This window comes from Pseudonaja textilis, chromosome 2 (assembly GCF_049901715.1).
Source record: "Pseudonaja textilis isolate UNSWEBS1 chromosome 2, rPseTex1.2, whole genome shotgun sequence".
NCBI lineage: Eukaryota > Metazoa > Chordata > Lepidosauria > Squamata > Elapidae > Pseudonaja > Pseudonaja textilis.
The window spans coordinates 312,910-328,459 of NC_141991.1; the positions used below are offsets into that span (position 1 = coordinate 312,910).

At 58.6% G+C, this 15,550-nt stretch overlaps 2 protein-coding genes across 2 annotated transcripts; one reads left to right on the top strand and one right to left on the bottom strand.

Moving 5' to 3' along the window:
• The first annotated feature begins 7,774 nt into the window (after positions 1-7,774).
• Positions 7,775-8,988, top strand: LOC113452891 (beta-1,3-galactosyltransferase 4-like). Its single transcript, XM_026724385.2, has one exon. The coding sequence runs from the start codon at positions 7,806-7,808 to the stop codon at positions 8,898-8,900; it is 1,095 nt and encodes a 364-aa protein (XP_026580170.2). The 5' UTR covers positions 7,775-7,805; the 3' UTR covers positions 8,901-8,988.
• Positions 8,989-9,889: 901 nt separating this feature from the next.
• Positions 9,890-14,874, bottom strand: WDR46 (WD repeat domain 46). Its single transcript, XM_087923259.1, has 16 exons — positions 14,350-14,874; positions 13,847-13,981; positions 13,684-13,767; positions 13,474-13,586; positions 12,948-13,035; positions 12,769-12,830; positions 12,567-12,671; positions 12,146-12,296; positions 11,642-11,771; positions 11,446-11,545; positions 11,184-11,337; positions 10,939-11,086; positions 10,737-10,831; positions 10,514-10,609; positions 10,278-10,391; positions 9,890-10,071 (listed from the first exon to the last, which is right to left on the bottom strand). The coding sequence occupies exons 1-16, from the start codon at positions 14,587-14,589 to the stop codon at positions 9,964-9,966; spliced, it is 1,923 nt and encodes a 640-aa protein (XP_087779385.1). The 5' UTR covers positions 14,590-14,874; the 3' UTR covers positions 9,890-9,963.
• Positions 14,875-15,550: the final 676 nt, after the last annotated feature.

Sequence of the window (15,550 nt, forward strand, 5' to 3'; positions counted from 1 at the left end):
TCCGTAATATTCAGTTACTTTTAAGCGTCCCTGACATTGTAGCTAGCTAGCGTTGAAAAGACGTTATGGAAGAGGAACAAGTTTCACCCGACAAGAATGAAGACGGAGATGAAAGTGGGTTTGAAAATGACAGTCTGTAAAAAAAGATGTTGCACCGTGTATATAAAAGAACGGCTGATATTTTCATAATTACAATTCATTAATAGAAAAAAAAAACACTTAAAATGGAAATACTATTAACTAACCAGGAAAAGAGAAGATTAAAAAAAAATATATATTTATTTTAAATATATATAAAATATATATATATTTAAAAGGGGCAGGAAAATTCCCAAGGAGAAATGAAGGCTGAAGAAACCAACGAGGTTTAAAAGCTGAAGCCAGTCTATTTCCACAACAAAGGAACATTCAAACACACCTGGGATAGAGAGGGAAAAAGCCTACAAGTTAGCTAAGACCGCCCGGCCCCCACCTTAGAAATCAAATAGACGGCAAATATAAAACTTGTGAAAAACAGCGAAAGCAAACAAAATGCAACCGGATTAATTATAGGGAACAAGCAGCAACAAAGAGCTAGGAAAAGAACAGAGATTGGACTATCAAACGATTACTTGCCTTCTGCCCAGATCCCAGGGCAGAAGAACCCAATCTCAAGAGACAGGATTTAGACACCATAAAAATAAAAATAAAAAAATCACACACGCAAGCCAATCAAAAGACTTGAAGGTAAAACAAGGAGTCTGACTTACAATTCAGGAGGTTAGCTTCAGGAACGTCACCCTGACCTCTCTTTTTAAAAAGAAAAATATTATTATTATTATTATTATTTTTAACCTGCCTTTCTATTAACAATAAACCGATTCCAGCTTTCAACGGCAGGTGACCTCCGATCATTTTGCAGTAAATCTCCCAGCAGGGAAATTTGAAATTCCCAAAGGGCTGTGCTTTTCAACTCTCCTTAAAGGGAAAGGCGTCCTTTTCTTTCCAACGCTAGTAGGGAAGCTCAATCGCTTGGTGGTTAAGAAGCACGAAGCGAAGAGTTTTGTAAGGTTCCCCCCTTTCCTTTGACTTAGAAAATATGAGGAACTTCACCAGCCCAGTGGATCTTCACCCTCTGCTGCAAATATGGCTCGGTCCCCCGCTTCAACATCTTTTGTGGAGGGGCGAGGGGAGAATTTCCAGGGAAAAGTGTGTCTTGAAGTTAGTAAACAATGTGCCTTACCTTCAGAAAAATATTTAGCAAAGACTACTCCTTCTTCCTACCACGCGTAACAGCAGAAATTAACCATATCTTTTTCGGTCAGACCCAACATCTGAATCACCTTATTGTACACAGGGGCTTCCCAACCTCTAAGTATTTTTTTTTTTAACTTGTCTTAGTGTTTACTTTTTCTTTTCTTTAAAACTTAAGATTGTTACAATAGGTTTTAAGGTGTCCCAATGAGCTAATACACAGTTCAGAGGGGATTACGGTTTCTTCGTTCCAAACAGGCTACCGGTACGGCTGCCGTTTTTTTCCGATGGGATGTTTCAGGCTTGTAGATTCGGAGTCTGAGCAAAACTCTTCCTAGGGAATCTCTCCCAAAGAAGTTTCTCGGGCCTGGAGTTAGCTCGGAGGGTGGCAGGGCTCACCCTTCTATGATTTATCCTCAGGGCTTTCTCCGATCTTTTCAAGCTTCTTAAAGGGATCTCTCCGTGGGGGGATTTGCTCGGGCTCTGACCAACTCTTCCTCTTTCTCTCAGGAATTTCTCGGCTCTTCCTCTCAGGCGCTGAGTTTGAGTCAGGCCTCCCCACCCCAAAACCTCAAACTTTTATTTTATTCCACCAGTCACACTCCTTTCAAAGTGATCCGCTCTGGCTGAAACGCAAATTGGATCTCCGCACTCAGGTCACAGGCAAACCTCTAGAAGGAATTTCCTGCTTTCATTCAGGCGCACACAAGGCAACACTCCCCTCCTCTTCTCTTCCCCCTCTAAAAAAAATTTCTCTACTCACCTAGGAGATCGCAATCTTCCCCATTCCCCGGTTCAAGCCTCTTTTGGCCCTTCAGGTTCGGATGGAAGCAGAATTTGCCAATGTATGACCAGGTCGAAGTCACCGGTTCAAATTTAACCGGGAACGCTCTTGACTTCGTCACTGGTCCTCGCCGGTTTCTTCTGTCCACCGTTGTGAAGGCCTGCCGAGCCTCAAAGGGGTTCAGCTTGTGAGAACACCTGTCTGATCTTGATGAACACAAATCACCGGGGCCTGATGGATCACATCCCAGAGTTTTAAAGGAGCTGGCAGAGGTCATCTCAGAACCACCGCACCATATCTTTCAAAAATCCTGGAGCACCGGGGAACTACCAGAGGACTGGAAAAGAGCTGAGGTGTTTCCCATCTTCAAAAAAGGAAAAACAAAAACAGACCCAGGAAACTATAAACCAATCAGCCTAACATCAATACCCGGGAAGATAGTGGAAAAGATAATAAAAAAACAGATCTGCCAACATCTAGAAACAAGAAAAGTAATAACTAGCAGTCAGCACGGGTTTGTTAAGAACATTTCATGCCAAACCAATCTTATGTTATTCTTCAACACAGGGACTAAATTAATAGACCAGCAAAATACTGTGGACATAATATATTCAGATTTCAGCAAGGCATTCGATAAAGTAGACCACAACCTACTTCTTAGTAAGCTAGAAAAAAGTGGAATAGATAGCACCACCACTAGATGGACTCGCAACTGGCTGGCAAACTGTACTCAACGAGTAGTCCTTAATGGGTCTGAGTCTACACGGAGGGAAGTAAGCAGTGGGGTGCCACAAGGTTCCCTCTTAGGCCCAGGACTCCTCAATATCTTCATTAATGACTTAGATGAGGGAATAGAAGGGAAACTTACAAAATCTGCAGATGATACCAAGCTGGCAGGAATAGCTGACACCCAAGAAGATAGGCTGAAGATCCAGATGGATCTTGACAGACTAGAACACTGGGCCATATCTAATAAAATGAAATTCAGTGTAGAGAAAAGGAAAGTCCTACACTTAGGCAAGAAAAACCAAAAGGACACATATAGACTGGGTGAAACCAGGCTCAATAGCAGTCACTGTGAGGGGGATCTGGGAGTCAGTGTACATCCAACTAAACATGAGCCAGCCGTGTGCAGCAGCAGCCAAAAAAGCTAATGCAATCCTAACTTGTATTAACAGAAGGATACAATCCAGATCAAGTGAGGTACTAATACCACTCTATAAAGACTTATTAAGACCACACCTAGAGTATTGCATCCAGTTTTGGTCACCACATTATAAAAAAGAGGTTGAGACTCTAGAGAAAGTGCAGAGAAGAGCAACCAGGAGGATGAGGGGACTGGAAACTAAAACATACGATGAATGATTGCAGGAACTGGGCTTGGCTAGTCTAGTGAAGAGAAGGACCAGGGGAGACATGATAGCAGTCTTCCAATATTTGAGGGGCTGCCCCAGAGAGGAGGAGGGGGTCAAGCTATTTTCTAAAGCGCCTGTAGGCCCGACAAGGAATAGTGGATGGAAACTGAACAAGGAGAGATTCAACCTGGAAATAAGGAGAAACTTTCTGATAGGGAGAACCATCAACCCATGGAACAGAAGTTGCCCTCGGAAGTTGTGGGAGCTCCATCACTTGAGACCTTCAAGAAGAGATTGGACTGCCATCTGTCAGAAATGGTGTAGGGTCTCCCGCTTGGGGGGGGGTTGGACTAGATGACCTACAAGGTCCCTTCCAACTCTGATCATCTGTATCTGTAGGTGCTGAATGCAGCTATCTTGAAGGAACGACGCCTCCAAGCCCCACGTTGGTGTGCCAAAATGTAAAGTTCGGCTATAACTTAAGATTATGTGCCAAAAATGTGCCAAAAATGAACTTAAGCAGGGGTTTTGAAGAACAAAATCTAACTTTAATTGATCAATAAGGTTAGGGTAAGATCTTTCCTCGCATACACACAAGCTAGAGATGTGAGGAAGGTTACAAAGCACATAGCCAAAAGTCAGTCCTCTTAAATACCTTTAAGGTAAGAATCTTACTTCTAAAGAAAGTAGAGTAACTGCATTGTAAAACACTTAGATTTACAGATTTCTTGCAAAAAGACAAATCTCCACTTGTTTATCTTTCAGTATCCTTTCTCCTATTGTCTGTTAATCGACCACAACTGACCATTTAAGAGGGCTACTAACAGCATCCTTCAAAAGGTGTGTATTGCTCCAGATGTAGGGAGTTACGCTCCCAGGGAGTAGGTTCCACTTGGATTGATTTTGATGGGACGATCATGCGTCTCAATAGGAGTGGGACTGATTGCAGGCATGTGTTATGACTTGTTTTACAACAGGTGAAAGAAATATTTCCCACAACAGCAAGATAAGAAATGCCTATAGAGCGCTAAATACTTCTACATATATAAAACAACTGCCTAACGTCAAGATGAGACGTGCCTATAGAATAACTCTCTACTTGATGCTATAGTATATTTTACTACATTTCTTTCTTTCTTATCCTTCAGAGAAAAGCCCCCCTCATCATCCGTCATTCTCCGGAGTGTCCCGCCTGAGATTTGTTACTTGGCGCCAAGACAACCACAGGAAGCGTAGGCAATCCCATCCGTGGTTAATCTTGTTTCGACATCCTTTGGTCGCTCCCTGGCTGACTTCTCCTTGTGAATGGGGATTCCCCTCCCTGTTTGAAGGATTCCCCTCGTCTTGGGCCCTCCAGCGGTCGGGACCTGCCCTGGCCAAAACCCAGCTGCTCAGCCCCTTCCTCTGGGCCCAAACAGCCCAGAAGCGGCCCCGGGTGGCAGGCTGGGCAGGGCTCCGCTTCCTGGGACAACCCAGCTAAAGAACGGAGCTGGAGGTCTACCCAGCTGCTGTTTGGGAGTTGGCTTCTATCCGTTGATGGACGCGAGTCAACCCCAGTGAAGGAAAACCCCAAAGGTACGGCGTTTCCAAGAGGCAACTGGGCTTTCTGGTTTTCCTCTGAAGACCTTTCGCTTCTCATCCCAGAAGCTTCTTCAGCTCTGACTGGAGGGTGGGGAACGGAAGGGTTGCAGGCAGCTGGTCTCATTTGCATCCTTTTTTAGAGGGCCGTTGAGGCCACTTGGGGGTTTGTCTGGATCCTCGGGGTCTCCGGAGTGGTGCCAACGGGTGTGGAGCCTCCTTGGAACGGCGGAAAGGAGCTGTGTTGTAGACTGGAGACAGGTGGTGTGGTATCCCTCCCCCTCTGTGGAGGGAGGGCCGTTCCAGCTTGACACGGATGGACTCCTGGGCCCCGCTTTCAAACCAAGTGCTCCTCCCTGTCTGTTACACTCCTGCGGGGTCTTTTTTTGAGGTTCGATGAAGGCCCACTTGGGGATGACGAGAAACAAGAAACGACGCAACGTCGTCCTTCTGCAGGTCGCAGGCGTGTCCAGAAAAGCTCAGCAGAATCTCCAGCCAACACAACACTCGTGCCCACTTCAAACACACAAAGGCAGAAACAGCTGGTCCACCCCAAGGACAAACCCCTCCTCCCCAGACAGACGCTGAGCCACACGGTAGGAGGCAGGACCGTGCAGTGAGCCACGTTCACATCTGAACGCGGGGGAAACGAAACAGCCACTTCCCCAAATGCCTGGCGCAACAGAGGAGAACCAACCCATCTGGACCAGATTCGTCTGCATTTAAAGGGCAAAGGACGCAATCTGGACCGGGGCCCAAGAGGCCATCCGTGGCATCTCTTTTGTAGACCATTGCTAACCAAGAGCCATTAAAAGCAACTGGTGATTTTTAATTTTTCATCAGGCAACATTTTGTTAGTTCGGTATCTGTTTCACATTACGCTGCAAAACGTGCACTTTTCTTTAATAGCTTCTAAACGTACAGTAGCTCGTCTCTCGCCTGCCCTATATACCATTCGTTGCTTCATCTTATGCTCCACAATCTCTTGAAAAAGAAATGCATTTTGAACTGTATACGTGACGCTTAATGTCTACTGCAAACTTTACTTCCCCACCGCTCTCCTCCCCCCCCCACCCCCCACGCGTGATTATAAAACGCTGGATTTAAAATGCTGTTAAATATTGCGACGATAGTATCACGAATGGCCTTTTCTCATCCCATTCTTTTGTGCTACCATTTATGGTTTCTTACCTTTCCTATTTGCTTTCTTTGCACAAGGCCTTTAGTTGCAATTCATAAGCCTGAGGCAAATAATGTTTTTTGGGGGGCGGGGGAAGTGTCAAAATTGAACAGACGGGGAGGGATGCGACACCACCTATCTCCAGTCTAAAACTCCAGCCGTTCCAAGAAGCCTCCACCTCCCATTTGCACCACTCCAGGGACCCTCAGAAGACGCAGCTAAACCTCCAAGCGGCCTCAACGACCCTCTGAAGCGACGCAAATGACCAGCTGCCTGCAAGGCGTATCAATCCTTCCCTTCCCCACCCTCCAGTCAGAGCTGAAGAAGCTGCTAGGAGGAGAAGCGAAACGTCTCCAAAGGGGAAAAAAACCCGAAAGTCCACTTCAGCCCTTTTGGGGAGAACCGGGAGACCCGGAGGGCGACGGAGAATCTCCGTGGACCGACGGACAAAGGGAAATAGCTGCAGCTCAGGGTTGACGGGAGGCCTCCTTGGGGCTTGGTGAGCTGGGCTGCTTCCTGGCAGGCCTCTCCGTGGCCCAAGGGAGCCACAGGGGAGGGGCTGCCGCCGCCGCCCTCAGCCGTTTGCTCTGCCAAGGGAGGGAGGGCCTGGCCCTGCCCGCCAGGTCCCTGGGGTTGCTCCCGCAGGGCCTCGGGGGAGGCCCTGCGTGCTGCGAGCCGGTCCGTCGGTTCCCGGATTGGGGAGGGGGGGCCAAGTTGTTTACTTCACAATTGTGTTTCATCTGGGCTCGCCTGGGCTGGCGGGCAGGGAGGAACCGAGGGCTTTGGCCTCCTTCTTAGGCCTGGACGGGAGGTAGATGTCGGTGTTGCGGGACGAGTGTTTATCCCGTGTGAGGGACGTGTGTTTATCCCGTGCGAGGGACGTGTGTTTATCCGACGCGGGTTTCCACTCCGTGACCGGGGGAATGCGGCCTTTGCAAGAGGGACCCTCCGGGCCAAGAGGGGCCTTTCCATGGGCCCCCATAACGGGTGGTGGTGTGGGGGGCTCAGCTGGCACAGGAAGTGGGGTGGGCTGGAAGAAGCAGCCTCCCCAGGAGGAAGAGCAGAAGCCCCTGCCACACTGGGGAGGTGGGGAGAGGATGATGGTTACTCAGCAGGAACCCAATGGGGCTGCCCTGAGCATCCGGCTCAACAGGCAGCCGAGTTTCCCCGAGGGGGCCCAGCTGGGGGAAGCCCCCCGCTTGGGTGAGCCGGGGAGGCCGCCTGGTCGAGGGGAGAGCCCCGGGGGGGGGGCAGGAAGGGCACCGAGGCCGCTGGGCCTGGCCTGACCACCTCCAGCCTGCCTTGGCCCGGAACTCCTCCAGGGGCCTCGGCTGACCGCCGGGCTCCGCTACGCTCCGCCCCGCGGCCTCAGCCGCCTCCTCCGCGGGGGAGAGGAGCTCTCTCGGCCCGGGGGTGGGAAGCCGGCAGCGGACGGCGCCTGCCCGGGGACGCGCCGAGGCGAGAGCGAGGCCCGCTCAGGCCCCCGTCCCCGGCAAAAGCCGGGCGGAGTTGGACGAGCGAGCCGCCTCCGCTTCCCACCCCCGGAGGTCGGTTGGGCCCGGCCCGGGAAGGCGGGTGGGAAAGAGGCCGCGGCGGCGTTTGCCCGGCCGGGGAGAAGCCGGGAAGACCCGCCGACGCTCTTTTTCTCTCCGTCTCTCTTGCAGGTCCTCCCGCCATGGCCGCCGGGCCTCCCCTGCCGAAGAAGCGCTGCCTGCGCCGCCCAGCCCGGCGGCTGGCGGGGTTGCTGGGCGTGCTGGCCGGCCTCTCGGCGCTGCCTTTCCTGGCGGGCGGCGGCTACGAGGAGCTGCTCTCGCGGGCGCTGCTGCCGCTGCTGCTGCCGGCGGGGTCCCCGGAGCCTGCCGCCGCCTTCCCGCCGCCACTCCCGGCCAGCTTCTCGCTATCCCCGCCGGCCTGCGGCCCATCCTCCTCCGCCGCCGTCCCCGGCCTGCTGGTGCTGGTCCCCAGCGCTCCGGAGCACGGGGCTCGTCGGTCGGCGGTGCGTCGGAGCTGGGGCTCGGCGCGGGAGGCGGGAGGCCTGACGGTGCGCACCGTCTTCGCCTTGGGGCTTCCCCGGGAAGCTTCGGTGCAAGAGGCGCTGGAGCGCGAGGCGGCCGAGCACGGGGACCTGCTGCAGGGCCGCTTCGCCGACACCTACGGGAACCTGACGCTGAAAACGCTGGCGATGCTCGGCTGGGCCGCCTCCCGTTGCCCGGGCGCCCGGTTCGTGCTCAAGGCCGACGACGACGTCTTCGTCAACCTGCCGGGCCTGGCGCGGCACCTGCGGGCGTTGCAGGAGGAAGAACCGGGCGGAACCCCCGCCGTCTACCTGGGCCGCCTCCACTGGCGGGTGGCGCCCGACCGCGACCCCGGGAGCCGCCACTACGTGCCGGCCCGGCTCTACCCTCCGCCCGCCTTCCCGCCCTATTGCAGCGGCACCGCCTACGTGCTCTCCGGCCGGGCCGCCTCCGCCGTCCTGGCCGCCTCCCGGCATTTGCCTCTCGTCCCCGTGGAGGACGTCTTCGTGGGCCTTTGCGCCCGCCGGGCCGGCTTGATCCCTCGGCATTCGGCCCGCCTGGCCGGTTCCGCCCGTTACCCGCCCGACGCCTGTTGTTACCGGGAGCTGCTCTTCAGCGTCCACGGCGTCTCGCCCGGACGGATGGTGGCTATGTGGGCCGAGCCCGAGCGGCCCTGCTCCGCCTGGCAGCGTTTCCTGGGACCCGCCCGCTGCAAGGCGCTGGCTTGGCTGGCCGGGGAGAGGGCCGGCTCGTGAGGAAGGAGGGAAGGAGCCGGGGGAACGGCCCGCCACGGGGTTACGGGGAGGAGAAGCTGAGCCGCACAACGCGCAGGCCGGACCTGGACGGGGGGCTGGGGAAGGCGGGCGCTGCAGGCCGGAGCCCTGGGGGGAGGGAGGGAGGGAGGCTCCCGTGGCAGGAAAGACCCTAAGGGAGCCCGGGAAGTTTTTTTGGGGGTCCCCGTCCCAAGGAAGCTTCATGACCCCTCTACCCCCTCCCTGCCCCTGAGGGGCCCAATTCCCAGGGAGGCTTTTTGGGGGTCCTTGTTGAGCCCCCGTCCCAAGGATGTTTCATGGCCCCTCGAGCCCCCCTGCCCCTGCGGGGCCCAATGTCTGGGGATGTTTTTTGGGGGATTCTTGTTGAGCCCCCGTCCCCATCCCAATGAAGCTTCATGCTCCCTCGAGCCCCTGCGGGGTCCAATGTCTGGGGAGGCTTTTTGGGGGTCCTCCCATCCCAAGGAAGCTTCATGACCCCTCTACCCCCTCCCTGCCCCTGAGGGGCCCAATTCCCAGGGAGGCTTTTTGGGGGATCCTTGTTGAGCCCCCGTCCCAAGGAAGCTTCATGGCCCCTCGAGCCCCTGCAGGGTCCAATGCCTGGGGAGGCTTTTTGGGGGGTCCCCGTCCCAAGGAAGCTTCATGACCCCTCTACCCCCTCCCTGCCCCTGCGGGGTCCAATGTCTGGGGATGTTTTTTGGGGGGGTCCCCCGTCCCAAGGAAGCTTCATGGCCCCTCGAGCCCCTTCCCTGCGGGCCCAATGCCTGGGGAGGCTTTTTGGGAGTCCCCCCATCCCCAGGAAACTTCATGACCCCCTCCCCGCCCCCCATTCTTTCCCAACCCTTGAGGGCGGGGCCGGCCCCTCCCTCTCCCCGGAGCAGAGAGAGATCACACGCACACACACCTGCAAATGACAAAACCTGTATTTAAGACCCCAGGCCCAATAAATCCCCCCTGACATCCCCCTGCCCCCCCAGAGTTCCAGGGGACCAGCTGTCCAGGGCACCCCCTTCCGTCGGAGAGACCACCTCCGGGCCGCCTTGGGCCGCTACTTCCGGAAGCGATCCAGCGCCGACCTCTTGGCCGGAGGGACTTTGGGCTGGCGGGCCGCTGGCTGCGTCTCGGCTTTGGAAGCCAGGCTCTTCCGGAGCAGGACCTGCAAAAATGGGGGTGGGGGCGTCACCAGGAGTGGCAGAAGGACCCCCCAGAAGAGCCAGGAGACCACCAGCCCCACAGCTGATCTGGAACCGCCATCTTCTTTTCCTCCAACGGTACATTAAAAAGCAAACTTTTGGCGTCCCGACTGTGGCCCAGCTGAATTGGGGAGGGGGAAGGGCGTGGGGGGAGGGGGAGGCAGACTCACCGCTGTTCCTCGGCGGCCATCTTCTTCTTCCGCTTCAGCCTGCCGCCCGCCGAGTCCCGGCCCTTCAGCTTCCTCCGAGGGGCGAAGGGCTCCTTGGCTTCCGGGTCGTAGCCCTGTTTTGGGGGGGGGGGGTGGAAGCAGGGGGAAATGGAGGCGTCGTCCTGGGACCCTCCTGGCGGCCTCTGGGCCTTCCTCCCACCCACCCCCCATCTTCCTCTTCCTCCCAGGCACGTACCAGCCTCTCCGCCCGTTCCTGGCGCTGCTGCTCCAGGGAGACGGGATCCACCCGGCCCAGCTGGGTGGGGTCCAAGGTGATCAGCTCCGACGGGATCTGCCAAGAAGAGGCGGCGCCGGTGTGAGGGGGAAAAGAGTGGGGCTCCTCCCCCCCATGGAGCCCCCCTCCCCCTCTGATCCGGGGACACCTGCACGGGGCGGGGCGGACGCAAGAGGGGGCTCACCTTATCCAGGAAAGCCTTCACCTCCCACTCCTGCCTCTGCCTCCGGCTGCGGTAGGGGTTGTTCTCCAGGGCGTCGAAATTGGGCTCTCCAGCACCTACGAGGCAACCCGGTCAGAGGTACGGGTCTCCTCCCCAAACAGGGTGGCCTCTCCCCCCTCTCTCTCTCTCAGAGCCACCAACACCCCTCCCTGTCCCCGCTTACCTGGGACCAGCAGGCTGGCAAAGCCCTGCGCGTGCCCCACGCCCAGGACATCCTCAAAGGGGCAGAAGCGGAGGCCGTGGGAGGGGCCGGGCAACCTGTGGCACAGATAGGGCTTCTGGGGCGGGCAGACCGAGACGTCCTTGTACACCTGTGGGGGGGAGAGGGGGGGTTCACGAGGGCCAGAGGCGGTGATGGTGGGAGCCGTCGTCCGCGTTGTCCACATCGTCCCCGTTGTCCGCGCTCACCTGTACCACCTCCTGGCAGGCAGCCGCCAAAAGCCCCCGCTGGCTGAAATCCAGCAGCCCAGCCCCGCAGGGCAACAGCAAGGAGTGGAGGCGCCGATACGCCCGGAGGTCGTAAATGTGGAGCTTGTGGTCCAAGCCGGACGTGGCCATGTAGCTGCCGGGGAAGAAAGCGTTCTGCATTGCCCGTGGACGTTCCCCCGTCCCGTCGTCCCGTGTGTGTCCCTCCCCCGACCCCCCACCGGCGGGCTACCTGCCTGCTCACCTCCCGGAGGGCTCGACCGCCACGGCCCTGACGGCTCCCTGGTGGCAGAGCATCCGGGCAAGCGGGGCCTTGGCGCTGGGGCTCCAGAGCGTCACCGTCCCTGCGGAGGGAGGGAGGGGAGGGAGGGTGGGCGGAGGCGCTCCGGGCGAGGGCAAAAGAGGCCCCCCTGCACTATGTGCCCCCCACCCCCACTCACCGTTGCTGTGGCCCAGGTGGACGATGGCGTTGGAGGGGTTCTGGGCCATCACCGCCAGCCGGCCGGCCTTGGTGCAAATGGCCGACACCTCCTTCCCCACCGAGATGTCCAGGTACTGCAGGAAGCCCGACTGCGCTCTTGGAGGGGAGGGGAAGAAGAACAGTGGTTCTGGGGGAGGGGCGGAGAAAAGTGCCCTCCCCTCCTCGCCGTGCCCGGCTCCCAATCCTCACGGCCCTCCGCCCGTGGCCGGCCTTGGTTAAACGGCTAAGGAAGGCTCGCTGGCTTGGGCTGAGGGTCGGTCTAGATGACCATGGGGATTTCCCCCTCCAACCCCGAGAGGTCCTGGTTGGACTTTTTTGGGGGATGGGGAGGGCTTTTCTGACCAGCTCAGCCCAAGTCAGGAAGACCCTGGGGGGGGAGGGGGAGGCCTTGGGTGGGGGATGCAGAGAGAGAGAGGATGGAGGGGTGGCGAGGCCTGCCTGGGGGAGGGGAGGGGCCGCTCACCGCTGTGGCCAACAGGAAGTGGTAGGGGAGGAACTCCATCCGCTGGACGCCGTGGAAACGCTTGAGGCAATTCAGCTCCACCCCTTGATGGTCGTAGACGTAGAGCCACTTGCGCTGGGCGACGGCCAGGAGGGTCTCCGTGTGCAGCCACCTGCCGGACACACCCGCCGGGCGGGAGGGTGGGCCCGGATGCCCCCTCCCCCTGCAAACGGTGCCCCCCCTCGGTTCCAACCCCTCCCCCCTGGGGCGGCCTAGATCTGGGCCGTGCGGGGGTTGGGGAGGCCCACGGTGCTCCCCCTCGGTTCCAGCCCCCTCCCCCTCAGGGGGGCCTAGACCTGGTCCATGCGGGGGGTGGGGGAGGCCCACGGTGCTCCCCCTCGGTTCCGACCCCCTCCCCCCCTCGGGGGGGGCAATGACTCACGTGAGGTCGGTGATGCTCTCCATGACGTTGATCTCGCACATCAGGGCCTTGGTGTGCCAGTCGAGGGCAGCCACGTGGCCCCGGCGGCCCCCCAGGAGAAGGTGCCTGAAGGGGGCAGCAACGCGGGGGTGAATGGGTGGGGGTGGGGGGGTGGAGAGGGCCCCGGAGCCTCCCTCCCCCACTCCCCGCAGCGCCTGCTCACCTGCCGTTCCGTGTGTAGCTCAGCCGGTAGGGCCCAAAACGATCCAGGCGCAGCTCAAAGCGCTGCGGAGGGGGGTGGGGAAGAGAGGAGGGTGAGGATGAAATCGGAGGGGGCTCCCCCCTCCCCCAGACCTCCCCCACTCCAGAGGGCCACCCCACCCCCTCCCTCCCCCTCCCCACCTTGGCACCGGCGGCCAGGTCCACGGCAGCCGCGATATCCGCTTGGGAGACGGTGCAGGTGTCTTCGCCCTCCTCCCCCTCCAGGTACCTGCCAAGGAGGGCGGGGGAGAGACAAATGGGGAGGGGGAGATCAGGAAAGGGTCAGTGTTGCCCCCACCTCCTTTTTCACCCCTTTCGTGAGTCGGGGAAATAAAAAACGGGAGGCGGCGGCTTAAAGAGGCGCCTGGCGAACGTGGCCCCTTCAAACCTGGCGGACTGCAACTCCCAGAATTCCCCAGCCAGCTGCTCTAGAGGATGGAGGGGGCTGGACTAGAAGACCTCCGAGGCCCCTTCTCCCTCTCTCCTATTCCACCCAGCTCAGACTCTCCTCCTTGAAGCATCCCGGGCTGCTCCTCCTCCTCCCCAGCCAGGAGGCATTCAGGGCCGGCGGAACTGCCCGCCACAGTTGGTCCGGTCCTCGCTGGGAAGGCAGGGGGGAGTGGGGGCCCCGGCCAAGCGGGGTTGGGGGGGGGGCAGAGAGACCCACCCGGGCTCCTCCAGCAGCAGCAGCTCCATCCGGGCCGCCTGGCCAGCGGCCGCTCGGGCCTTCTGCTCCTGCCTGGCCAGCTGGTGCTTCAGCCGCTCGCTGGACACGGCTTCCTGCGGGGGGAAGAGGGGGGACACAGCGGAGTCAGGGGGACACACGGGGCCCAGAGGAGGCCGTGTTGGGGGACACGGGGGGTGAGGGGTGTCTCACCAGCTGCTGGGGGGCTCCTCGCTGGAACTTCCTCGCTCTCTCCGGCGGGACGGGCTCCGAGGCTCCGGCGAAGGGGTCCTCCCTCTGCAGGATGGGGAGAGTCAGCTTCACTCCAGTAACCCTGGGGTCATCTAGTCCAACCCCTCCCACCCCCTCCGCTCACCTCCGAGATCCGCCTTTTGACCGCCAGCTCCGCCTTCCGTGGCCGACGGGCCCTCTTGGCCCCCTTCGGAGGGTCCACCCGGTCGCCTCCGGCCTGGCCAGGCTCACTGTCCCAGTAGCGCTGCGGCCGCCCAGCCTGGAAAGGAGGGGGGATGGAATTGGGGGCGGAGTGCATTGGGGGTCGGACTAGATGACCTCCAGCAGTCCCTCCCTCTCCTGTGCCTCTGGGGATCTCCATCCCCGGAGGCTTCCAAGAGGAGACCCGGCTGGGTGCATTTGGGGTGAGGGGGTCGGACTAGATGACCTCCAGGGATCTCTCCCTCCCCTGTGCCTCTGCCGCCCCCCCATCGGGGGAGGGGGAAATCTCCATCCCCGGAGGCTTCCAAGAGGAGACCGGGCTGGGTGCATTTGGGGTGAGGGGGTCGGACTAGATGACCTCCGGGGGACCCTCCCCGCCCCCCAGCCAGCGCAGGACGGAGGGGAGAGGAGGAAGCAGCGCCTCACCTTCTTCCTAGCGGCGGGCGTGGCCTCCCCGCGGGCCACGGCCGACTCGCCCCCCGTCATCCTCGCCCGGTGGGTCGCTTCGCTCGCCGCCGCCGCCGCCGCACGTGGAGGAGGAGGAGGAGGAGGAGGAGGCGGCGCTGCCGGTGCTGGGGACGCCGCTTCCGGGCCCCTCTGTCTACCGGAAGTGACGCCGCCGGAGGCAGCCGCCGTTGCCAAGCGGAGCGACGCAGCTGCGGCCATTTTGTCGAAGGGCACGGTCTGTCGTTCTGGCTCCCTCCGCCGCCGCCGGAGTGAATTTCAGCGTGTGAAATGGCTTCTCGGGGAGTGGGGATGTTGTTATGAAGCGCCACTCGCGAACCTCGTCTTGAGGTTTCCGGGCGCGACTTCTCTGCCTGGATCGCACTTTCGATCCTGTGGCGAGGACACACTAAGGCTAGCGGGAAAAAAAATCCTTTGCCGCCACTGCAGCCGCGAGTGCCCGCACTTAAGATGGCTGCAACATCCATCGCTTTCCCCCCACTCCACTCCCGCCCGGCCTTAAGATGGCCTTGGTGGGCGGGGCTTCCGGCAAGGCGCCGATCCCGATTGGCTCCACCTGCTTTTGAAAACCTGCCTTTCATGTTAGGCGAAGGGGGGGGGAATTCTGGGAGTTTGAGGAAAAGAAGAAAAAGGCAGGAAGGCCAGAAAAGAGAGAAAACCAAATGAAAAAGCCCCTTCTCAGGAGTCTCTACCCATCCAATTGTCTGAAATGGTCCAGTCCAGAGCTCTCCAACCTTGCTCACTTTTAAGACGTTGCGGACTTCGACTCCCAGGATCCCTCAGCCGGCTCTGCTGGGGCATTCTGGGAGTTGAAGTCCACAGTCCTTCAAAAGCTCCAATGTATTCCAGAGCGTCTCGGGAAAGCCCGAGGGAGGCCTGGACAAAACAAAGAGCTGCCCGAGGAGGGCTTAGTTCCTTCCGCAACCTTTCAAGGGGTTCAACAAACTCCGGGGTGGGTGGCCGACGGAGGACATCGTCTCAAGAGGCCGCTCTTTCCCAGGGTGGGTTGGCTCTGGAAGGCAGGCGCTTCCTCCTCCTCCTCCTCCTCCTCCTCAGCCAAATGTGTCCTTGGACAAAAGTCTCTTCCTTGGGGAAATGAGGCTATTGGCTTCCGCAGAGTAATAGGCCAGCCCCCCTCGGTGTGTTTATCGGCCTCTGGTTT